The sequence below is a fragment of the Manacus candei genome, unplaced genomic scaffold, assembly GCF_025592945.1.
Source record: "Manacus candei isolate 608988 ecotype Guabito, Panama unplaced genomic scaffold, ASM2559294v1 h1tg000050l, whole genome shotgun sequence".
NCBI classification, from domain to species: domain Eukaryota; kingdom Metazoa; phylum Chordata; class Aves; order Passeriformes; family Pipridae; genus Manacus; species Manacus candei.
Window position 1 is genome coordinate 30,473,325 of NW_026138098.1, and position 26,337 is coordinate 30,499,661.

A 26,337-nucleotide genomic window follows, 5' to 3' on the forward strand; every position below is an offset into this window, starting at 1 on the left:
AGACGGGCCGCGCGCCCGCCCCCCGCCCACAGCGCCGCCTGGCGGCCCGCGCCGGCACCGCCGGGGGCTCTGGCGCACACCGGGCCCGGGGGCGGGATGTGCCCGAGGGACTCGGCTACACACCGAACCCGGGAATGGGACGTGCCCGAGGGACTCGGCTACACACCGAACCCGGGAATGGGACGTGCCCGAGGGACTCGGCTACACACCGAACCCGGGAATGGGACGTGCCCGAGGGACTCGGCTACACACCGAACCCGGGAATGGGACGTGCCCGAGGGACTCGGCTACACACCGAACCCGGGAATGGGACGTGCCCGAGGGACTCGGCTACACACCGAACCCGGGAATGGGATGTGCCCGAGGGACTCGGCTACACAGCGAACCCGGGAATGGGATGTGGCCGGGGGGGAGTGTGTCACACACCGAACCCGGGCGGCTCCATTACACACCGAGCCCAGGGTCGGGATGCGCGCGGGAGTCTCTGTCGCACACCGCACCCGGGGCTCTGTCAGACCCCGAGGCACTCGCGGGGCACAGTCCGCCCTCAGTCCCTGCGGTTTCCACCTCAGTGTATCGCAGAACGAGCCGTGACCCGTGAGGGGAAGCTACGGGCTCGTAGCTCCCCGGCAGCGCTGCGGGGGAGCCTGGGGGTTCTGTACACACGACTGAAACAGCCCAAATGACTGGGGTTTTTTAAAGAATATGTCTACAAAAGCGGCGTGTGGGCGCACACAGCGCTGCCCGAGGACGTGCCCCCGGCCCAGGCCCCTTCCCCGGGGCGGGTCAGAGCCCCCCGGGTAGGCACCACGGGCACGAGGGCCCGGGACTCCCAGTCCATCCAGCCCCGCTCCCCTCACCGCACACAGACCAACCGGCACGTTAATTCAGGCCTCCATACACCAGCAAAACCGCCGTAAATTAAGACACATCGGCACCCATCTCTCATTACTGATAATGTATTTCCTGATTAGTATGTGCATTAGTTTCTTTTCTTTTTTCCCACTATTTCTTTGCAGAGCAGCAGCGAGCTATAACAGGGAATACGTGCCACACATTCTGTGGCACAACACGGTCCGTATTGCTCCTGGATAAATTAGGCACCAAGACTGTATAATTGGTTTCTCAATTATTTATGAAGGGGTCTTTTAACAACAGTAATTTTTTCGATAATGGCGAGTAAGGATTTCATTATCTCTAACTGCACTACCTTTTTGTTCCATGCCACAGTAAATTTCAAATTTTACTCTTTTTAATGGCTGTAATATATGAAGGAATTCCATTTCAGTAAAGTAATTATTCTTTTCGCCTGCCTGGGAATATAAGTGCAGGTCATTTTATTTTTGGTCTCTTAATCACAAGAAAAGCAGTAGAAAGGCTGTTCCTATTTCTCAGTGGTGGGAACTGTTGTTTGTGATGCCTGTCCATACGTCTGACCCTGGCCCTGATGCTGCTGTGCAAACAGAGCTCAGAATGGAGGGGGGACAAGTGGAGGTCCCCATCCAGCACCAGCAAAGCCCCACAGCTCTGCCTCAGCCCCATCAGAAGGTATCAGCTCAGGGCTTTTCAGGCTAGAAAAGGTCCTGCATCACCTACCCGGCCCTGTGGAAACTGAGCCACGTTCCTGCAGCCCATAACCTCCATACTGAGCCTGGTGATGCCATTAAAATGTAATAAAACCATCAGCACCAAGCAACCCTCGGCACCACCCTGGCAGCTGCTGCCCCCTGGCTGGATCTCTCATCTCTGGGCTTCATTCAGGTGGGATTCCTCCCAAAACATAAGAGCATTGGCACCAAGAGGTACTGCTGTAGATGCACAGGTCTCCACAGATCAGCTAGACGATGTCCATGAGGCCTCATGAGACCTTTTCAGTGCTGTCCTAAAATGCCCCTGCAGCAATCCCTGGTGACCCCTGGGTCTGCAGGGTCAGACAAGCCCAACTGCCTGGGCAGCTGCCAACTCCTCTGCCCTGCAGCAGTGCCCGGGCTGAGCCTCTCCACCAGCACAGGCTGTGGGATAAAAAGCCCGAGGGATTAAAATAGGATTCAACTGATAGCAAGTGCTGTTTTGGACAGGTTGTTACAATTCAACCAAATTGCTTTTAAATAGGTCTGCTGGTATCTGGGAAGCTGGCTGAACACCACTGGGTCATGAGGAAGTGTTTCACATACAGCCCTCACAACAAGGGCGACAGCAGGAAAGCCAGTTTGCTCTGTTGTCTCGGTCTGCATGCACACGTGCTCCTTGAAGCAAACTCATTTCTAAACAAGCAGGTTTGTAACTTAATGTTCTTTCTCCATCCATCTGCCCAGCTTTGATTAGCCAGTTATTTCCATTGCTTTCAGCAGGACTGCTCACGTTTGAGCGTCTTGCTGAATCAAGGCCTAAATATTTTGAAAACCTGCATCAGCAGAACCGCGCATCTGCTCTGGGCTAATCTTACCCAGCAAGCCGCACGGCGTGCTTAACCTTAAGCCACTCTTCAGACCTATCAATGTTAATCTTAAGTGCTTTGATGATTTGGAGCACTATAATTTTACAGAGGATGTGTCCGCTGCTCCTTCAGACACCAAAATTAGCCTGAAAACAGAAGGGGAGGTGCAGGAAACATCCTCAATCCAGCAACCAGGCCGGATTGGCTCCGCCAAGGGCTACGTCCCTGGGATCACACCAGGCAGCTGCTGGTGCTGCCTTCAGCAGAGCTTTTTCTAGAGTGGTGCAGAGAGTGGATATAGAGACAAGGGATCTTACGGCAAGAGGGGAGCTTTCCTCAGGCTGCCTCGCTGTCCCTCTCTGCTAGGCTGGCATCGGAGGTCCCGCTCCCAGCCAGCATGCTGACTTTCATAACAGTAAATTATAACTTGGCAGTCCTGTAGCTCTCTCTAGTTCAAAGCCATGCTGAAACATTATCTAATTAATTCGCACAATAGCCCTGGAAGGCAAGAAAGGGAGGCAGCAAGCTGAGGTACTTGCCCAATGACAAACACTGAGTCAGTGGAAGAGTGGGAGGAAAACTCAAGGCCCTGAATGTTTAGATCTGAGATGGCATCATTCTTGTCATAACAGCATTTCAGTCATTTAAAAAATAGCACCAGTATATTTAATTACAATTACAGCCAACTATTCCAAATTAATAGATTAAACAGGGAGAGAAAATTTTCTCCTAATTAGCACCCCCCACCCAAAAAAAAAATAAAAATCACATGTTTTTCACATCTGTAAGATGTGAAATTGCTTTACCAAAGCAATTAAAAAGGATAACTATGTGGTATAAGCACAATTAGCAAAGCCCCCTTTTAAAGACAGGGTGCACAGCAGAGGCTGGCCCACAGACAGGGGAGCTCAGATACTGCTGTGGGGCTCTGGTTCCCACTGCAGGCAGTGGGGGGTTGGACTAGATGACCTTTAAAGGTCCCTTCCAACCCAAGCCATTTTGTGATTCTGTGAAAAGCCACAACAACCACGCTGTCACCACCACAGCACCTGCAGGACGAGATCCCCACCCTCCTTGCCTCAATATCTTTTTATTGTACAAAAAGCAAATGCAAAACTATAGGAGGGTAAGGCTTGGTTGAAATAAAGAATCTGAAAATGTCACCAGCATCGTTACAGTAGCAGAGTAGACAATCATATCAAGAAGAAGAAATAAAAAGGCAGAGATTTATTCATCCAAACTATCATTATAAGAGGTAATGGGCAATTAGAAACAGTGTTTCATAAACTGAAATCAGTAGTCAAAATATTGTATAAAGTAAATTTCTAGGTGTGAGGAGTTAGAAGAGGTATGTTCAGAGATTTAATTCCTTAATACAATTCTGGAGATCCATTAATCATCTGGAAGACCTTCTATAAGAATACAATTTTATTAAAATATTCAATATTTATAGACTGAAGAGGAAAAGGCCAACTGAAGCTAATTAACCCCAGGAAAAAAAAAATCTGCACAGTACTCAGAGTACCTGACTGAAATGGGCAGGGGAAGAAAGGAAAGACAAAGTTGCATTAAAATGCAATTAATGACAAATACTGCTAGGAAAATAAACTGAAGCAGCATTAAAAAGAATGTGACCTGTATACAAGGGAATATTTAAAGGGAGAAATGGAATGCATATATGGAGATTTTACCATTATGGAAGGGTTGTGGAAGGGGAGAAACCTTGATTTGAAAGATATTTGTATCAGCAGAAAAAAACTCATTAATATTGTGGATTGAGGCATCTATTGATGCAAGTTAAAACATGTTTTCTAACAAGCAATTCAGATAAAAATAATGTAATGCTGCTTTCTTTTTATGATCAACAATTATTTAATCAGGAATCTGTTTTAGAAAAGAAGTCTCTTTGTAGGATAGAGTACCTGACTAGGAAAATGTGCCGTGCAGTATCCAATCAGTAGCCAACCATCTTCAGCTCTGGGGCTTTGCTTTCGTATTCTTGTTTTCTCAGGAAATTTTTTTCAGAGTTCATGCTAGTTTGGTTCTGTTGGGCCGTGCCATAACAATATCCAGCCTCCGGAAACCTTCCAAGGATGTTGGTACACAGGGCATTGCTGTACTTTACTGTTTTATAGCCCAAATAGCTCTCAATAATTGAATATTAGCATGATGGGAAAAGTACCAACAAAACTTTTATAATAAATCTTTGCCTCCCTCCAGGACTTAAAGTCAAATAAATAAAGCCATGCACAATTTGCATACTTTTTTTAGCATCAGGAGTTATGAAAAATGTGGCATGTACATAGATTTTTCTTGAGCAGCTCATTTTTCTGTCCTTCGCTAACCTTTTCCTCTGCCAGTTATGGACAATTTTTTATGTCAAGCATTTTGTAGCAGGCTGGATCTAAAGGGTCCACATCTTTATCAGAAAACCACTGTGCTTTCGACCAAGCAAGAATATTTTCTTCCACGCTATGACCATGTTTTCCCTCCCTTGCTCACTCAGGGGTTTAGAGGGGAGCTGAGCCAGGAGCAGCTCCTCCTCCAGCCCCAGTTTGGTAGGATCTTCCCCAAAAACAGAGGTTCTGTTTGCATTCACCCCTTCCTCCTGTCCCTTGGCAATCCCTGCACATGATCCCAAGGCCAAGGATGCATTGGGTCAGCAGAAGCTTTTTCATACATCATGCAAGCAGTTGGGACAAAAACCAAGCCCCTTGCCAATACGCTGCCCAGCATCCCTGCACCAGCCTCAGCCAGGGCAACTCCCAGCCCTCTGACTCGCTCCCTCTCCCTGGGAGAGAGCTGGCAGGGGCAGGAGGGCTGGCACAGCTTCCCAGGGGCTGGGGCAGCCACACATGTTGTCATCCAGGCCAAGCTGCTGGTGCTGAGTTTGCATAAAAATTTGATAAAAATTGCCACTGATGGACTTCAATGAGTTTCATCAAATCTTACTGACTTGATCTTACCCAAAGAAGCCTCAATTATAAACTCCTTCCCTACAGGGCATGGAGAGGTTTTGGGGAGTGTGGCATGCCAGGCTGCAGCAGCCCCTGGTAGAGCACTTCTTGATCTCCTGCACAGTGCGTGGTACAGACAAAGCCTGTGTTAAACAACCTCCCAGGAAATTAGCATTAATTAGCAGGGTGCTGCAATCCTGCAAGCGACTGCCGTTTATTCCACTAATGTCAGCTCTGCACTACGGGAGCTCTTAGAATTTTTGACATTAAAACTATTACTGGCCACAAATAAAATGTAATTGATATTCTCTCAGAAATGGGAAAAGTATGGTAGGATACTCCGCAGCATTATTAGGCACTGCTAAATCAAATATCAAAGGATGAAAAGAACGCCGTATTTAGCAATTGAGTTTATTTTAATAGATGCAATCAGAGTCCCATGACTTACAATTTTGCCTCTAAGGAGAATGTTCTCACTGGAGAAAACATGGAAAAAAAAAAAGTGCACATTTAGGTAGGGCCCTCACTCACTCCAGGGCTGTCTGTGCTGTTTGCTAGTTCTGGCAAGATTCCTGTTTTTCTTCTCAAATGACCATTTATGCTTCAACCTTGTTTTTCCCAAATATCCTGAGCTACTGATGGAATCAATACACAGTGCAAAACAAACCAACACTCAGAAAATCCTGTTTGTGCAGCATTTAATGTGAAATTTTAAACTCTGCAAATTTAGCTACAGAGTTCCCATTCTTTGTTGTCTCTTCGTATCAAAGCTTCATGGGAAGCAAGCTGTGACATTGCCAGCCTGTGCAGCAGGAGCTGGGGTCTGGGACCTGCCAGTGGTGGGGGCTGCCCTACTGGGTATGTACAGAGCTGGCCTCAGTGGCCCAAGAGGCATCTGCCATGGTCATGCAGCCTGTTCAGGCACCAAGTGCTCCCCATGACTGGGCCTTGCTGCAAAAACATCCTTGGGAGCCCCAGGGTGAGCCAGCAGCTCCACACATGTGCTGTCACAGTCAAGACCAACTCCCCGAGCTTGAAGCTGCCACATAAATCACTGCTAGCAGCAGGAGACCTGTCGAGACTCACCTACACACCTCTGCTACGTGCACAGGCAACCCCACTTTTCTGTCTCCATAAAGAGCAGTTCTGCCTCCCAGAGCTGCCATTCCAGGTACCATCACAGCTTTTTTCTGCATGAGCATCAGGCACTAAAAGGGGACCAGGCAGAGGAGAAAGAAGAGTCAAATGAAACGCTGCCTTTTGGATGCTGCTAGAGATGAAATAAGGCTCTTCTACAGTGCTGCTCCTGCCTTCCTGCTGATTGTCACCATAGCCTTCGCTTTCAGCTGTACAATCACTATATAATATTAAATACATACATCTGCTCAGCAGTTACTGAAAACATCCTTTTTCACTCAGCTGATCTGGATACTCGCGAGCGGGAGGGAGGCATCTGGATGGTGAGGTCTCCAGGAGGATGATGACTGCTGTTGGACTGTGAACTGCAATAAGGTGGGTTTGTTCTCCAATGGTGTAAAGTGGCATCTGTCCTCCAAACCGTGGTGTAAGGACCTGAACCATCAACATTGTACCAGCAGTATCCTGACCTAGGTAAAACACGCATTGCAACACAGACTGGGTGCTCAAATGCTGGAAACCACTTCATTTACTGTCACTGCTTCAAAAGCTGGTGGCTCTAATAACTCAGAAACACTGACAAACCAACCTGTTACATTCTCCTGAAGTCAAGTGCTCCTCACCACAGCCAGGAGAGCTTTGCTGACTGACCCCAGGTGAGGACCGGTTCCTGCGGGATCAGAAGATAACAAGCAGACTGAGGTAGGTCTGTAGCATCGGTGCTTCCTCAGGTGCCAAGATGGGGTGAAATACCTCACCTCTATGTTGCCTTAAAAGCCAGGTAAAACTGATTCCTGAGTAATAAACTGTATTTACTTGAGAAGCATGCAGTCCAGAGCAGTGTGTACTGATGCTGCCTACAGACCTTTGTTTTGGCCACATTTTTTTATATAGTGGTCCATCACTGATAATAAACAGGAAGTGTACAGGGGATGTACACTTTAATGACATCATGGGCAGTGGGTTGGTTATTGGTCTGACTGACATGCTCTGGGGAGAAAACTGCCTTTGGTAGTGGTTCTCAATGGGGCAAAAGAAATTCCAGGAGGTCCAGAGCTCACACGTGTTGGAGAAGAGGCTTGCATAGGCCCTTTCCCCACGTCTCTTCCGTCCTAGGGAGGTGGGTTCAGCACTTTGCTGGGCATGTGCTGCTGGCTGCTGTGTTTTTCTCCCGTTCCCCTGACCTGGGGACAGCCTGCCAAGCCTGGCACACTTGGAAGACAAGGAGGTGGAGCAGACAAAAGAGACAGAGCCAGGGGTGGTTAACAGCTGGCCCCATGAAGCCTCACGTCTGTAGGGTACAAGAACACTGCCAAATACACATTATCCAAGAGTTTTAACACAATTTATTTTATGCTTAAATAATCAACTAGATCATCCAGTGTTTGTTGTTTTCATACATATGTAATTAGAGCTATTATCAATGAATGCTGTTTCCATATGAATATAATCAACAAATTAAAGTATTTCACCAAAACCCAAATAAAAATGCCCTTTAAAACACAGCAGCCTTAACAACCTAATATTACACTGCTAGGATGATTACAGATGATTGGCTTACTGAAAGATTCTACATCTTATAGCCAGTACACAATACAGTAATAATTTTACAGCGTGCTGCCAGTCTATTAGCTAATAATTTCTCTTCAGTTCATTTAAAAATATCCCAAACTTGTGCTCCTTGGAGCACCAACCCACTTCTAAAGCTGCAAGCATTACCCCCGTTATAAAGCAAGAACAGATAGCACCCCCCTCCCCATAATGCAACTACTGTATATGTTATGGGTCTTAGGTCATTTCATTGAAAAATAGGCAACAGCAACAAATATTAGATGAACGGCTTTGTGTTTACAGATAAAATCTTATTTTTCATGTTGCGGTATAGTGTTTGCAAAACTGGAAAAGATTTAATCAAAATAAGGTGAAACACATGCATCAAAATATTAGTACTCTGAAGAAAAATTTTCACAGAACTACAGAATTCCTCATTTTGGGAATCATTTAAATTTGCAGCAGATTTTAAAGATTTTTTTAAAATCAAGCTAGCATTTTTGCATATACAAACATTATAATTGCTAATATACAAGAATCTGTGAAGATACACCCAGAATATCCCTGTAGGTGCAGCTATTTGAGACACCTAGCCTGCTCAATGCATTCGCAATATTCTGTTTGTGATTGAAAAGGCAGTGCCTTATCAACATTTATTCTATTTTGTTAGAATTTATACAGTGTTATTTATTTACAGCAAAACTATTGATGTTTAAAAAAGAAACAAATAGTGTTTTATACCCTGACAGTTTGGGTCCAAGAAAAATAAGGCGAGCTGTTGTGGATTTTAGTAATTTTAGTGTCTTTCCATGGTTTAACAATTTTGTCTTCGCATATCCTCTCTGGCCACAGGAATTTATTTCTTTTGAGATGACATCAAACTGCTTGAAAGAAGCTGTTAACAGCATGGCATCTTGTATATACACTGCATTGGTAACTGCGCACCCTCCAATCCTGTGAATGAACGTGAATTTCCATGCTCTGTAAATTGGCTCATGCTAAATTAATTTTTTTTTTGTTTGGGGTTTTTTTTTGTTTGTTTTTTTCTTTTTGCATAAAAACCATGCGGTTAATGTGGGGAAGCAGCAAACACACGCACACTTTTATAGGTGAATGTTTAATTCCTGTTGATTTTTCTTCCGTGACTGTCCCTCTAGAATACTGGCAGTAAAAGCACACAGTCCTATGGAAAGAAAAGAGAGCAGAAATCATTTCAGAATCTCTCGTTAGAATCAATTTCGTGCCTTTCCTTGACTAAACAGAAAAGCTGCAATTGGCATGATGGAATTCTGCAGCAGGATAAATCACACACTTTCCAGATAAGTAATGACATTAGTTGAGCTCCCAGCATGAGGGGAAAATGCAGCTGCAGATGTCCACACTGCTCGTAAACTGATTTACAAGTACCTTTGTAACACGCTGCATTTCATCACCCCAGACACAGCACCAGCCCGTCAGATCCGATGATGACAAGGAATAGGTACTTTTATTGTGGAAGAAACGGCATCGTCTCCAGAACAAGAGAGCTGCTGCTTCCACAGCGCATTCTTCTTCACTGTGTGCAAGCACCCCCAACAGTGATGGAGAACCCGCTCTCCTTGCACATCCACCTCTGCCAGTTTCTCGGGAACATGACTGGCAGAGCCAGGAATGCTGAGTCCAGCCTTCAGGAGGCATGGTGAAGGACAAAGTGAGGCAGAGGGGCAGCCCCATTCATCTCCCGCCTGGCTCCGAGGAGATGGGGTCCAGCTCCTGCTCTCGCCCATCCAGAGCCATGCACGTGAGGAAAGTGAGTTTGTTACATCTGTTGTACAACAGCAATGTCTTGCAGCAAGGAGGGCAGGAAGCAGAAACACAAACACACCAGAAGCTGGGAGACCTGCGGCTCCCCAGCACCTGGGCACAGGGCAGCCTGCTCGGGAGCGCGGCTTGCGCAGTGCCTGCGGGATCCAGGCTGGCACGGACATGCCGCTTTACTAATCAGGTCACAGGTCCACACGCATTCCCCAGGAGTGCCACGCTCTCCTTCTACGCTAAAGCAATCTGTCCTTGTCCACATCTACAGTTGTCATAAATCTGTCCTGCTGCTAAAAGCTCCCATCGCAGCAGTCATGCCAGCTCACACAGTGCTGTCCTGAGGAATTGCACGCAAGACTTCCTGGCTTTTCCTTTTAGCCTAGGTTTCACAATGGGTTTATTTGCAATGGTGATAAAGACATTTTCACAGCAAAATCTAGCTAACATTGTCTCTTTTTTTCAAACACTCAAAGGAAAAGAGTGTTTTTCTGCCTCCCCAACAGGATTTTTTTTGCCTTTTGTGATTACAAAACAAACTGGTTTTCTGTTAGAATCCCCTGCCTGTGCAAATACTTCCACTTCTACATCCAAATAAAATGTTTTCAATGGACTCTTGACTGGGCTCACAATTACTTAACGCACATTTGGTCATGCTTATCATATCAAAGTTTGGAGTACAGAGATTCATCTTACAGGACAAAGTTCCCCCCTGAGCAAAGGTTCATTATCTAAGGCAGACTCTCTGGTAGGGGCTCTAGCACGGAAGAGTTGCCTACTGGAAATCACAGGAGAAATGCATCAGCAGTTACGGGAGCAAATCTGGTTCTGAGGAACTCAGTCTGGCTTCATGAAGGTCAGACTCTGTTTCATACATTAGGCAAGGACTGCCTTATTTATGTCATTTCATTTCAAAATGAAATGCTTCTCCCTTATCCTCAGGGTGTGCTGCACTAAGCTTGTATGCTGGCAGGCTCTTTAGCTATACTGCTTATGGGGTTCAATGCCCCATCTTGCCTTCAGTGCTTTTGAGTTTACACATTTCTGCTGGTCTGCCCCTGCAGATTGATCATGGAACAACATGGAAGCCAATGTCGGACACAATTTCATACAAGCAATGCCGTCCCTTTGTCTTGCACTCCTCCTGTATCCCTAAACTCCATGAACGAGAAAGATGTTTCAAAAGAATCACCTCCCTTTTCAAAACATTAAATATTGTATGAGTATTTTGAGCAGCAAGGCAGGTGAAGCTATATTACTCTATTAGCACACATGGGAGGGCTCTCAATAAAAGCAGGAATTCAGCAGTTGTGCTAAGTGGATGCAGTAGGTGCTTACCAGATGCTGAAAGCATGCCAGTCACCTCACAAAGCTTGCTCCTTGGGGCTTGATCCCATAAATCCCTCAGCTAGATCCCACACACTGAGAGCTGCTCATCTCAAATGGTACTATTCGCACACACAGGTGGCTACCTTACATTGCAGCAGTCAGAAGGGACTGGTGACTCAGGAGAGACTCTGCTTCTGTCCTTTTCCTCCACATCACTATCTGGCATGTTTTCCAGGTCCTGTTTATCCTATTCTTAAATCCTACAGTCAATCCTATACCAGATGTACAAGAAAAGGATAACACATAGACTTGCATTTCATAAACTCTTCCTCTGCCCAGTTCCTGAAACCCAACAAAGCTAAGAGAAGTGCTGAGTAGAAAAAAAGACATGAACATGGTAAACCTGGAGCCATGACTGACTGACCAGCACTGACAGACACAGACAGGCTCCTCCTGTATTTACAGGCATGTTTCTGTGTGACTGTAGCTTTGTCATCGAGACAAGGCAGCCTCTGGCTTCAGGGTGCTCTGTCACCTCTGGCAAGGGTGTCTTAGCCTGTGCATTTAGTTTCAGCTTGGAAAGCCCTTATACCATCAGCTGCTGGTTTGCTACAATCATTAAGGCTGGATCAATAAAATTCACAAGAAACAGTTGGTAGGGATTATTTGTTGGCAAATATTGAGACACTTCACTTACAAGGACTTTGACTTGCATAACTGCCCTCAGATCACACGCCTGACAGTGGAAGAAGCCTTTCACTCCCAGCAGATTTACTTGTGTGCAGCTCCTTTGCTATTTGTGTTTGAGTTAATTTTTAGGGGTAGAAAATGGTGTAGAAAGGATTACAAACACTAGACATTGTAAAACTCTCAGAAATCTTGCACATGCCTCAATATCGCTTTATGTTCCAAGAAGTAAAGCTCAGTTTCTATATGTGAACACAAGGTCATTTTCTGCTTACAAGATCAAGGGCAAGCTATTGAGCTTTGCAGCTGGAAAGCAATGTCAGGGTAGCAGAGTCAAGCCATTGTGCAGCCCAGGTGCTACTCCCTGTGCTGCACAGCGCCATGCTGACAAAAGCCTTCAGCAATGGAAGAAAATGGATCACACTGACCGTTCCATGGTCGGCTTTCAGCTTTCATGAGTAACTTTTCTTCTCCACGTGTCTGACTTCTTTCTTTGTCTTAACCTTATAAGCTTCCCCCTGCTTTGAAGGAAAAGTATTAACATTAGCATAGTCTGCAGAGAATACTCGTAACTATAAATCTGCTTCCAAAACAGGCTTCACATTTTGCTGTAACAGGATAAGTAAAAAGCAGTTAAATCACATTAACACTTCATTTCAAAGACACACACAATCTATTTATCCACTCTGCTGAGCTGCAAAAGCACAGGTCTGAAATATCATCTTCAAGCAGGAAACATAGGTCTACAATTTCAGCATGACCCCTGCGCTGGAGTGCCTGGCTGGCAGTCCTCGGCAGAGCCCCTGCCACCACCTACAGTGGGATCCAGTGCCACTGTCAAGGAAAAATCTCCTTTCCCAATTGGCCTCCCAGCTCAGCTGGATTGGTGAACATTTCTGATAGCATAGGCTGTGGCTGATGTTATGATGTTTCACAACGTCTGTGCTTTAAAGTAAGCAGGTTAGTAATGGAATAAAAGGAGGAGGAAGAAAGCCAGCAAAAACCGCCACTGAAGCAGCACAGAAGTAAAACCAGTAACAGTGACAAGCAGTGCAGGTTTCAGTGTCTTTAAAACATCAAGCCCCAAAATAAAGTTCATCTTTGCTCATTAAAAGTAGCTCAATAATCATCTAAAAATAAATACTCCAGTAATCACAAGCCTCACTCACATCAGAGAAAGGCATCTGCTTACGTGTAGCTATCGGCAGAATTTACCCCTCAGGTGATCTGCATTGATGTATTTGTTACTATTTGTAGTTTCCAACTAATCTAATCTGGTGCAGCAAATTGAAAATGTTTCCCCCTTGCTGGGCAGGAATTTTTTTTCCCCTGATAAACGACTATGAAAGTGGGAATGGAAATATGTTTGTTTCAATTCTTTTATTTCTGTGACGTGTGTGTCCCCTGCTTTTTTTTTTCTTTCTTTTTTACTACCAGTACATAAAGAGTGTTTGTTATCTTCCTTTCTGAATCTGTTTTCACTCAAACAAGAATTTCACTAACCCCAAGGACAGTTTTACTGAAGCAAAGACCTCCCAGGGCCATGTGCTGGGGAAGAAGGCACGAGCTCTTCTGAAGCCGTTTGTTTCCAGAGGTGATGCCCATTCCCCCGAGGCTCCTTGAGACAGAGGACAGCTGAGGCACAGCCTGCCCACTCCTGCCCATAGCTTTGGAGCCCTCTGCAAGAAGAGCTGGGGTGTGCCGGCGCACAGCAGCCCTGTCCTTCCCACTGTCCCTTCTTTTTCAGGGTGGTGAAGCTGGGCATAATCCAGCCCTGCAGAACGGCTTCCAGTTTTAATCACCAGGGACAAAATCCTGTATTGGTGCTTGCTTGTAGAGGATACCATTGCTTGGGTATGTGCTTGTTCCCCTGAATCCTGCAAACCCTCAGTCACTAGCACAAGGGTATTACACAGGTGAGTGAGAGGCCAGTGGGGATCAGACTGCAGTTCATTCCTTTGGGCTGGTGGAAAAGCAACACAACACACCTACAGGTATAAGGCACAAATTCTGCAAGGGCTTAACCAAACACACAGACATGGCTCATCTTAATGGCACAAAACAGGCCCAAAACCTATGGCCTAAGCCTGCTGCCTGTTTTACAGAGACAGACCTTAATGCTCTGTGCCAACAGAATTTATCTGGGCCCCCTGGATGCTGCCCCTGCCCACACACAGCACAGAGAGACACCCCTGCCCCGTCACCCAAACACACAACTTGCCAATAACCGCAAGCACCGCACTTTGCCAAGGCTTCTTGTTAAATGCAAACCTCCAGCCCTTTAGCAGCACTTTCTAGCAGTCAACACAACCCTCTGTGTCTACTGTTATTTCCTGGTTGTCCCCGTTCCATTACCATTTCACCAACTTTTCTCTCATGGGGGATAACAAAGCGTCTTACTACCTTCCGGGTGATCTGTGGAAAGCAATACATGAAAAATATCGATTTTTTTTTTTCCTAGATTCTAAAGGGAGAAAGTATGTTAAAAAGAAGTTACTTGAATGCAAAGACTCAGAGCAGTGATGTATTTCATGATTACTTTTCTCGTGATGACGTTGCCTTCTTCGTCAGTAAACTGTTCCTCTGTTACAGATTCACCGGGAATGTTTTTTGCCTCCTCACCCTAAAGAACGTGTTATAAGATTAGCAATAGAGCCTATATTCTGTCAAACCCACACATATTTCCACACCAATCCAAGCAACAAGCACATGCTAGCTTCAACTTTATATAACGGTTTGCTTTATGTCACACAAATTGTATGAAAGCCTCGTTCATTTAGCATGCCGATACCTGTGAGTTTATTCTACAGAACGTCTCCCTAAAGCCAGTAGTGAGCTTCTAGCACATTGCTCTTATTAACTAGTGCATGGCATGAAGCTGTCTGTGCAACAAAAACTTGTGGTCAGTCTGAGACCTGTGAGATGGAGGCACAAATTCATAATGACATAATCTCTAATCAGAAATCCATTAGCTTTTCACAGCTTCTCAGCGCCCGGCACACACAGTAACATGGTCTAACATGGGGGAAATTTGGGATTTAAAAAGACAGCTCTGCCTGTAGCTTGCTAAACATGAAGTCTGAAACATACACACAGAAGACAAGACTTCTCAGCATTTACAAAATGGAGAAAGGTATCTTACGTGACACTTTGCCCGCCATGGTAACACCTGCCTGGACCTATAGCCCAGTCCATGACTTACTGAGGTCGGCAGCACTCCAGCCATCGCTTCTTATAGTGTCAGCAATTTATAGGACCAGTGTAAGTAAATGTAAAAGCAGCTTCCCAACTGCTATGCTAATGACTCAAGTCCACCACAAGAATTATAGCTCAAATCATAAATAAATGCCATTACTTTAGAGTCTAAGGCTAGCTGGCAGTTGTGAACTTATGTTCCAGAAGAACTTTGCTAACATTACCTCATAAAGTCATGTTTCCAAACCTGGGTGCTGAAGCAAGCACTGCTTTTGATGCTTCAAAAATATCCATTGACTGTACTTGTATCTTTCATATAAATAAAGCAAACATAATGATAATGTAGCTGGCCTACATATGAAAAATTTCCACTTGCAAATGAATAGCCATTTAAACAAAAAACAAACAAACAAAATCCTTAAAACTTTTCTTCTCCCCTCAACCCACTATGGAAAAAATTACAACTAGAGGAAAGAAGAAGAAAGAAACATTGTATAAAACATGTTATATAAATATTAAAAAAATAATATTTAAAATTAGATTATTATAGCTCAACATCAATCTGTCCTAACGCTTCCACCTAAAGAAACAGAACAGGGCAAATATAATTACTATTTACTGTGGTCTATACACTACATAGTTGTCTACATAAGCTCCTGATGCTGTTCTATAACAAACAAACACAGTGATGCCATGTTTATTTTTTTAAAACCATTTTCCCAACAAATAGGGTTTTTTCAATATGTACATTGTAACATTAGGATTGTATGCTATTTCTAAGCTCTAAGCAAAATAAGTCATTCCTTTTGATTACGAGCCATTTGTGGTCTTTTCTACAGCCAAGCTTTTCCAATTCCCTCGCTTTGGGGGGAAGGCAGCAGGTAGGAGCCAGAGGGGAGTATTCCAGAGCTGAGCCCCTGGCCAGCATTTGTCGTTCTTCACAAATGCAGACTTTCTGCTTTCTTCACATTGAAAGCTGCATTGAAGTCATCACTTGATAATTAAGCAATGAAAGAATTCCAGACATTTTTCACATCTTTTTCCTCAGGCTTTTCACAGGCTATAAACTGTAAAACTTGTTGAATGCAGGTGCTTCAGGAAGCATCACCCCGAGAAGGGCAGGCACCACAGCCAGGTGGACTCCCTATGGAGTCATAGGGACATAAGGATGAGGTCCTGCACCTGGGGCTGAAGGGACAGAGCTGAGGTCCCCAGGCTTGGGAATGGTGGCATCCCTACAAAAGCAAGGCCGAACAAACGGCTACTGAAGCCTTCAGAAGGAGCCTGGACAACTTGTTCCCCAGAAGGGGGAGGGGTCACAGGAAGGAGAAATTACACACCTGCCTCAGCCCCGCGGCCAGGCAATGGCAGGAGGAGGGAAGTGAGGGGCGGCCCCCGCGGTGAGCAGGGCCCGGCACCGCAGCCGCTGCTTCCTTTCTCACAAGAGAAACAGCAGAAACCAGGACAGGACCGGGACTGCTGCTGAGGCTTGGGTAAAGGTTTTGGGAACTGAAACCTGTGGGGCTTCCTATTCACAAAGACATGGGAGGGGAAATACTGATTTCCGGAGACTTAATACTTTAATCAGATGCATAGCAGATGGGGAACTATCTGCACAGTTTCTTTCCTGGCCTCCCACACATGGGTTCAGAGACTCCCCAGTGCGATCCCACACAGTGCCCTAAGGAGCAGAAGAGAGCCCTGGCCCAGACATCCCATGGAGCACAGAGGTATGGAAAGGTTCCCTCTCATGAACAGGATCTCCAAAGCCACTACAATAAAACCCATGAAAATCAGAAATAAAACAACATGGCCAGCAGCAAGGTCACCAGACTACTTAACACACCAATATCACTTGTGTGTACTGGTTCTTTTGACTCCTAATTGCAGCTAGGAGCAAGGTTATCCCTTAAAACAGAGAGAATTTCTGCATTCAGCTTTAAAATGAGAAGTGTATGGATGCACTGAAAAATGTCTCTTGAAACAAAATGCAGTTTTAAAGGTGTGGTGAATCTTGTTTTTTAATTAGCTACATGCTCCTTTAAGCACAGTTTAATGATAAATGCTGTAAATACTCAGCAGTCAGCATGCATGAAATCCAGCTTTCACAATTCTCTTGCTGGTGGGTAGTTAAACAAATAGCAGGAGGGCTCACAATTGGCAGGAGGTAGATCTGATTTACTGACGTTTCTAATCCTATGCAGTTATAAAGATGGATGTTTGCTAGGAAAAAAAACCCCTTACCCACCGGCAGTTTTACTCGTAAGATCTCAAACCAGCTTTGGGTTAGAATGGCACATTAGATGACCTTGTCAACAAAAGCTGTTTTTAAACACAAAGCTGGTGCATCTGCGTCACAGCTAAAGAATAAAATTCTTTCTGCTCCATCATACTTATGTGGGCTTCATTTTACCCTTCACCAGTCAAAAGCACTGTCACAGTACCAAAAGCTTTAGAAGGGCAGGGAGAAAACTTAATACCGCGATTACTGGAAGCCCAGTTATATCCCTGGGACTAAAGCATACAAAGGCTGCAGTCTGCAAGCCTCAGCCCCAGAACATGCCAGGAAGCTTTGCAAAGCAGAGTGCTTTAATGTCACCCTGCTCGCTGGAGTGTAGTCCTGCCAAAACCAGCTGGTATCCTCTCTTTGCTGCTCTCCAGGGCAGGAGAAGCAAAGAGCAGTTTCCTCAAAGTCCACTCCACTGATCAGCTCCACTGATTTTCTTAACATTTATTTGCAGATTATGGGTGTTACCAGGGACCTCCAGATAAATGGAGTTATACAGTCCATACTGCTGTGTTGTGCCAAAGTTCACTGCAGATTTGTCAGAGCTCTGGTTTTCTTTCATGTTTGTTTTGTTACTAGAGGGATAATAGTCCCTTTTATTCCTCCTATACATATAGTGTTGTTGCAACAGTGGAGAAAAAAGGTGCGGCTGGATGTGTCTTACCCCGACGGATAAAAAGGAATTTAAAAGCAGGCAGAAATAAGCAAGATGGAAATATCCTAAATATTTAATTTTGCCAAAGACCAGAGGCAATGCCGTAATGGGAACAGGAGCTGTACAGAGCACTCAGACCTCTTCCCCTACTGGCCTAAGCCACCATCAGGACATAATCCCCTCAGTCTCGAGATCACATTCTTGTAATGCATAAACAGCAGCTGTGCCTCAGTCTCCTTGGGGTCTCAAGCCTCTGTGGCAGTGGCAGGAGAAACAAACATCTTTCATTAAGGTCATTTTCATTAGTGAGTTCTGCCTACTCAGGGAGACCTTGTTAATCAGATGCCACGACTCTCCGCCTGCGCCCGTGCTGAGTCTGTACTTGCTTGTTTGCAGACGTATTGCTAAAGCCATAGGAGGGGGAGGAAAGGAAAAAAAGCCCAACAAACCAACTTGCAAGCCAGGGAGACCTGAGAGGAAATGGTGCTGCAAAGGGGACACAGTACAGCCCACTACTGGGAGCTGCCTCAGAGGTTTGTTGCTCCTTGCATGAAGGACAACAGAATGAACAGACCTCATAACAGCACTTGTAGTGAGTGGTTTAATTTACCCCTGTGTTATTTTACTGAGGCTGGCAGCTCCAACTCTCCTGGGGCAAGACAAAGTGACGGAAGCTACAGAGCAGAGCAAATCTGCTGCTCTCCTAGACAGACAGGGACTGCAGTGGAGAGGCTGTGCCCAGCTGAACACAAAAAAAGAAACGCTTCTCATTTGCCTTACATAGACCTCTTAATTCTTCTCACCTACAGGATGGCCACATTTTCACTTTCCATAAATAAGTTTCCTCTGAATAGTAAGACCATGGAAGCTGCTGGTTGCAGTTTTGACTGACTGCTGCTCAGGCTCCCACGCCACTTGTCCAGTGCAGGCTGAAACAAACCCTCCATGATCAGTAATGGGGCGTTTCATGGCAAAACACATGGAGAGGGACAAATCTTTAATAAAAATTGGCAAGAAATAAAAAAAGTACAAGATACTAAATTACAGCAGATTTGAATAACCCCTGCTTAGAAATATATTTTGTTTTCCATTACATGCTACCATAAACCTTTCGGCAAGAAACTTACTAAATAGTTTTGCCAAAAATTTGTATCCATGAAAGATTTAACAACCTCTGAAAGAGCATGAAAAATTAGACACTGATTTCTGCCATGACTGAATAAAAGGAGCTTTGGATCAGGCTCTGAATATGCACATTGTGGCAGCACTCTTATTTTTCCCTTGTGTGCTAATTGCTCGCATTCCTGCACTGCCATAAACCCATTTCTTTTGTAATGCCCCATCCCATCAATCCACCATGTGAACACAAGAGGGGAAAGGAAGCAAAAACAAAAACATCTGCACTACCTTAAGGTTAGAATACGATCCTATTACATGTGGAAATGGGCATCAGTCCTTGCTTGTCTGGTTTTATAGGCTCAGCCCTCTGAAGTGCTAAATCCCATGGGAATGTGCTCGAGAGTGCTGAACACTTGACAGGACTCAGCTCTTGGACTGCTGGGAAAATACCTCCGGGGGAGAGAAAAGCCCCATATTTGGGCCAGGACAGAGAACTAAGGTAGCAGTTAAACGGAAATAACAGTTTTAGCAATAATGCACTGAAAGGAAAAACAAGTTGGGAAAGAAGAGCAAAGGTAATGAAGCAATTCAGCCCTGACAGTACCTGTGGAGGTGCACAGCAAAGCCTTTTTTACACAGGACTCAATTTATCCTCAAGGTTTTGGCGTTGCCAAACTTCATCCCTGCAGGCCACGTGACTGTTGCTTTTAATGCAACATGCAGGCAGTAATGAAAACCAGGAAGAGCGATTAATATTAGGAAGAAATTCTTTACTGTGAGGATGGTAAGGCACTGGAACAGGTTGCCCAGAGAAGTTGTGGATGCCCCATCAGTGGAATGTTCAAGGACAGACTGGATGGGGCTCAAGCAACCTGGTCTAGTAGAAGGTGGCACTTGCCCACAGTAGGGGGGTAGAGATGGATAATCTTTAATGTCCCTTCCAACCCAAACCATTCTATGATCCTATTAATAAAGGTTAGGGTAAACCAATGCAGTTCCCACATGCAGCTCTGCCCAGTGGAGGTTCCCAGCATACCCTCATCCCCTCCCCACTGCTGCTGAAGACAAGCTGGCAGAGCAGGCTGACAGCATGGGCACAGCACTGCATCCATTTCTGAAGCCTGTGCCTAGGTTTTTCAGATATTCAAAACAGCTCTTATTCCAGAGAATGCAAATTCGACAAAGGTTTCTAGGGCTGGCTCCTGACTAACCACAACATAAGACAGTGTAGGATAAGTACCCCATGGTCCAGGCATGACTGCAGAATAGCACTGGAGCATTTCATCATCAGTGCATGGCAGGTGCTGCCTGTGGGATGGGAGAGTCAGGTCAGAGTGAAAATGTCCCTGCCTCCCACCCTGAATCGCCACTTAACAACTTAGGCTAGCCAGGTGTGTCAGAAAACACAGTAGAGGAGAGCCTAATTCTCACTTCTGCTCCATGGAAGTGCACTGGCACCATTCAGTATGAGCCTAAGAGAGGCACTGGGGCTGTGGGGCTGGGCTTGCCGGGCACTCAGGCACTGGCAGGCAACAGCCTGCTGCTCCCAACCACTGCTGGGGGCCCTGCAGCAGGAATACAAGAGTTAAAATTTTTACTCTGCAGGCTTAGAGTGTTGCTCAGTGCCTCTGAGCACTGTATCCTGAGACCTCTTCCCTGATCGAGGAGCTGTTCCCCATCTTGGGTGCATGCTCTCACAGTGATTTCAGTTCACCCAAACTGAACCTCTGTTCCCAGGAATGTGCAGAAATTGAAGTTCTGATCCCTACCAATGTTAAAGCTTGATTCTTCATTTCATACCAGCATTTCATGAACTCTACATGATTAAAATACTCATTGAAATGGCTGTTTCTCTAAAAAGGCTTGACGATTGCTGGTTTCAATTTTTTTCTTGTCCTGTTTTAAGCTTGTCTTGAGACGCAGAGTGGGGGATAAAAAAGAAGCTATAAATGATCAGAAAATAACAGAAGCATCACATGTATTTTCTAATCAAGAGACAGGTACAGCTCCAATCCAGTTGAGATCAGACACATTCCCAACAGAGCGGGTTCAGCCGCCTCCACTCACCATGCACACCCTCCCCACTGCGTCTGCACTAGCTGCAGATTGCAACACTATGTATGCCGCTTTACCATTGCTCTGTTAAAAGTTCAACCCCAAATTATACCACCACATTTAAGACCAATTTTCTGTGCCTTTCTCTAAACACAGAGGCTGTACTTGGAAACCAAGTGAAGGCTGCCTTTGACACGCTTTCCCCTTTTCTACTCCAACATTTCCTCCCTCCAAACCAGCAGACACCAAAATAGTTCAGACATAAATTGGGTGGGGGACCTCAGCTACAGGCCAACTATGCAGCCTTTGAAACTTGCAGCACATTTACACTTTGTGTTTTACCAGAGATGCCCCTACAGCGTTGGAGGGTCTGTAATCACCCACAGACCGCCTGCCCCACATTCCTAAGCCTGAGCAGTCATGTCTTATCTGCAGGGGCAACTACTGATGAAGGGTTATACCCTGACCTGCCCAGGGCCCCTCATGGAAGGCAGCAGGTTCTGCTTGGAGACATGACGGATCGGACAAAACATTCGCTTCTACTGAGCTCATTTTTGCAGTTCCTGCCTTATCCCGAACAGAAACATGACTGGTATACTGAAGAGACTCATGATGAAGACAGACAGAAACATCATCCTGCCTTTTCTGAAAGTGTCTGTATTTTGGACTGTTTGGCAGCTGTGCAGAACAGCCTATCTGCCACCCACATTGCACAAGAAGTGCGGTGTCTGTACGCAGGCTCCCCTCCACAAAGCATTGAAACAACAGTGATATAGATATGTGCAATTGGAATATCACAGATTATTCCTAAAGTAACAATTATAGCTTAGGCAAACTCAGTTAGTGCTGTAATAGCACTAAGGTGCCTGGCTGGTTTTTTTTCATGGCTTGACTACATGGTTTTCTAATAAGAGCCTAATAAATCCTGTAAGTTACTGAGTGATTAACATAATGGTTTCCGATGCAGAATTATTTTCTCATGCTATATGCTGCAGGCAAATAATGCCATACTGTATGACCAAACAAGAAAAAATATGAGGGCACATGCAATTATTTGATTATGCCATTGTTATCAGCATATAAAGCATATGGTGCTATAAATAAAGGCAACCTGTAAATAAATATATTAAACAGAGCCTACTGAAGGCAACGTAAAGACTTTTATTAACTTCGATAGGTTTAAAATCAGGATCATTTGCTGTATTGAGAAGGTTTTCCAGAACACATTAAGCACTTACTACCACAAGTTTCAACCAAAATACATTGCTCATACTCTCCTATATTCCACTCATGTGCATTCCTGCAAATGTCTAACTTGTAACTTAAAATATTTTAAAGAAAACAGAGAAAAAAAGTTACCCTTCTGTCTGCAATTCATATTTGCTCTACAGGAGACCAACACCATGCACAGCAGTGTCAGTGAAGGACACAACATGCCATGCAGCACAGTTATTTTCCAGCAGAAGACAACCATAAACCTCTGGGTTAAGCAAGGAAAGGCTGCCTAGCGCTTGGTTATAAATCCACACTGGCAGTGGAAGCACACTACCAGAGGGACTCCAGTATGCCAAAACTGACATTCTGACAGAGCAGTTCAACCCAGGTCCATGCCAACGCTGTGCCAACAATGCAAATCACGAGGTACCTTCAGAATCAACCGCCGTCGATAAACTCTTGTAGTAATTCTCTGCTCTTCACCTGAGCTCGAATCACTCTCAATCTCACTGTCACTGTCACTACATTCCTAATAAATGCAGTTTTAGTACATTTGAACAGCACATTTGCAAGACAGAACATGCTGATCAGGACTAGGAGAAGAAAACAGAGGTTATCATGGACAGTGTTTTCCCTGTCTCTATTATGTACATTATGACTCGCAGTTTCACTCTTAAAGTATATAGTGGGAGGAGGTCTTTTTGCTCCTTGGCATGCTGTAACTTGATAAGTATACCAGCTATGGAATATCTCAGCAGCTCTTAAGTCTTAGAAAATGGTCTTTGAAATGCATCTGACCTGCGGAGTTTCTAAATCTTATGCAGTTCTTAAAAATTTTGTGTACTAAATAACCTTGTCATAGCTCACTGATTTTTTTTCTCCTCAAAAATTACTGTTTCAAACAAATTTTATGGATTCACAAAGTGTGGGAAGTAAATTTGCTAATAAAAAAAAGAAGACAGTCACACAAAAGGATTCAGTGGAGCACCTCCACCCAGGAGATTACAAATGTAAATGGCTTTCCTGTTCACTATTTATCCTCTATTAAGTAACAAAACTGCAGCGTGAAGCACAATCATTCTGTAATGTTTTAAGAAGAGAGCTGTTAGACCTCAGCTCAGGGCAGGGGGAACAGTGTGACTGGTGTCAGCTTGGTGCCAGGAGGTACCACAGCTGCACAGAGGGGTCTACTCTGCCCTGGCACCCTCTGACAGCTCCAGTGCTTTCCCCTCCAAACCCCAAGGAGCTCCTCAGCTTTGGGGCTGAGCAGCTCTTTGTGTACATGCCTGAAGGAGGGCTTCATACTTCTGTGTTGATGGACTCAGGGCAGAGGTCCTTCTCCCATTATGTTTGTCTGAACCAACCTTTTCCTGAATAGAGAAATTTGAAAATTTCCTCTAGGTTACTTAATGACAGCCTGAATGATTAAAAAATTTAAAAATCATAAATAGTGGTTATTGAGAACTGCAGTTCTGTTTCTCTGTTTGAATCCAGCCCAAGACATCCCAAACAAGAAGCATTTCTCAGAAATTATGTGTTAAATAAGAGTAGGCATAAGTGGGTGGAGGAGAAAAAGGACTATATAACAAAAAGCATTTAGGGCAGGATGACAGCATTTGTCTGCATGTGAAGTCTCCTGCAGTCCTCTGGCACTAATCAAATATAGATACAAAAAATTATAATCCAATCCTATCCTGAAGAAGCAACAAGAAGCAGAAGATTTCCAGAGGGCACAAAGGCTTTAGAGCAAGAGTTATTTTTAATAAACAGCTTTAAGTGTTTTATTTGTGATGGAATTCTGACACTAAGAGTCACCTTGACCATGCAGTGGACATCATACTCTTTGGAATATTAGAGCAACTGTGCTGTGCTTCTCTCATTTAAAAAGATCACTGGAATTTGATGCTTGAGCATTTGTAGAGAATTATATGACCCACACCATCACTCTATTGCATTTGTAAATGTCTGGGCATTTATGTGGACTTGGGATGAGGCCAAAGATTTGTTTCATCCACATCACCAGGCGTCAGCCCAATATCAATTGTCTGGGTTTATCTCCTGCTGCAAATTGTGTGCCAAAACACTGATGCAGCCCTTCTCCTGCAGGTGGGTGACTATTGATTCCTAGCCCTTTCCCAGTGAGTCACAGAACAAAATCTCTTACTTTGGGAAGCAGTTTTTTATTTTGTTCCCGCTTTCTTTCCACAGAAATAAATCTGTTTCTTCCATACTTCTCTCTTGATGGAGCATTTCTGAAGAACGCCTTGCAGAAAGACTGCAGTTGAAATTCTCTTTCTGTTTTCATGACAGCATATGAAGTGTCTCACCAGGAAATGAACTGTGTTAGTAATTAAACTATTGACCTCAAATTAGAAGATATTATTGAAAAAAATATCGACAAGATATTAAAGCAGTTCTTGTTGTCATTCTAACAGATCCTGGTTTCTTACCCGTTCAGGCTTTGTGAGAGACCCACATTTAGAAGTGACATTATTTTCTGATACCAGTTTATTCAAAGATCATGTCTATAAAAAGACTTGTTATTTAGCAGATAAGATTATCAGCCCTTACCAATAAAGTAAAGTAGTGCAGAGAGCACACATAAGAAAAGCACTCACTTATTCTTCTCAATCCAGATGGGATATCCAAAAGTAAAGAGCACACAGAAGTGGATGACAAGTTATCTTCCCACTGATGGGAATGCAGAGGGGGAAGTGCAGCACGTTTGCACACCCTCAGCACATTACAGTGTGCATCTACACTTACTGCTGCATTGAATCGGAGCACAGTACCATCATTCTGAGGTCTCCAAAGCCTACAAACACTAAGGAACTCTGCCATCTGCCTTTAACTGCCTTTGCCTTCTGCAAAGGCTCTTACATTTTTTAAGTATTCCAGTAATTAGTGAACATTAGGAAAGATCTTACTGTGTCACGAACTAATAACAAGATAATAACAATCATATGCTGCATAACTGCTGAGACCGATTATGTTACCATCTAATAAAAGAATTCTTGGTTGTATAATCAAAAGAATAGTTTAAAACGAACTAATTTAAACCTGAATGATGTATTGCAGCCCACCACAGCCAACATTTTTATTGTGCTACAATAAAAAAAAAAAAGTAGCTACAGCAAGTAGAAGAAATTCTACTAAAATACCTTGCTTCCAGAAGTTACAATCTCCTCCTGTATTATGCCCAGGAAAAGACAATCGCAGCAGAGAGAGGAATGTAGAAGAAATTCTGCAATTCCCTGTTTGAGCCAGCCCTGCTGGCCCTGAGGTCTATTCTGTGGCAACCCTCCCACTGCTGGGGTGTGAGGTGCACACACCTGCAGGGCTACAAGCCATCCTTTGAATCAGCTTTACTTTTAAGCTTCTGGGAAATAAATATAAGCAGCTGAGAAAGCTATCAAAATTTTCATTGTCAGAAAGCCACTTATAATTGGAGTTCTGCAGTTAAGGATGTGTGAGTTGGGCAAGACAGAAAGGAAGGGATGACCCTCACAGTATTTTAAGAAGAAAGAATTGCCACCTGGAAAAATGCTTTACATGTTTGGACATCTTTTGATTCCAAAAAGAATGGATGGACTTCAAAGTTGGGATGAACAAGGCCATGAAACAAAAAAAGCATAAGGAGGAGATTAAATATAACCCAAAAGTATTTTTCTGCCAATTAACAGAGTAAAAAAAAAGAAAAACAAATGCAGGGAGTGCTGGGGACAAGGAGTAGGACAGAACCCAAAGAGTCCCTATATCTCTTTGCTAACTTCAATGCCACAGGAAGAGTGGGAACCAGTGGCAACACCTTACTGGAAACAGATGGAGGACAGCTGAGCTGTTTGGCACTGTTTGCATAGGTGGTATGTCAGGGCAGGAAAGGGGCCTGTTCCCCAGTGATACAGAACAGCAGTCCCAG

General features: G+C 44.5%; 1 protein-coding gene across 2 annotated transcripts in view; it reads right to left on the minus strand.

Moving 5' to 3' along the window:
- Positions 1 to 7,854: 7,854 nt before the first annotated feature.
- The window catches only part of ANK3 (ankyrin 3), a 205,971-nt gene continuing 187,488 nt past the window's right edge, over positions 7,855 to 26,337 (minus strand). Inside the window, exons 44-49 of one of the 2 annotated variants that reach the window (XM_051800208.1) lie at positions 23,705 to 23,788; positions 22,849 to 22,947; positions 14,432 to 14,515; positions 14,248 to 14,307; positions 12,321 to 12,413; positions 7,855 to 9,265 (exon numbers count right to left, since the gene is read on the minus strand). In XM_051800208.1, coding sequence (XP_051656168.1) covers positions 12,345 to 12,413; positions 14,248 to 14,307; positions 14,432 to 14,515; positions 22,849 to 22,947; positions 23,705 to 23,788 — 396 coding nt within the window. In that variant the 3' untranslated portion in view covers positions 7,855 to 9,265; positions 12,321 to 12,344. The remainder of the gene's footprint in view (positions 9,266 to 12,320; positions 12,414 to 14,247; positions 14,308 to 14,431; positions 14,516 to 22,848; positions 22,948 to 23,704; positions 23,789 to 26,337) is intronic. The other variant, XM_051800209.1, reaches the window with a different exon arrangement.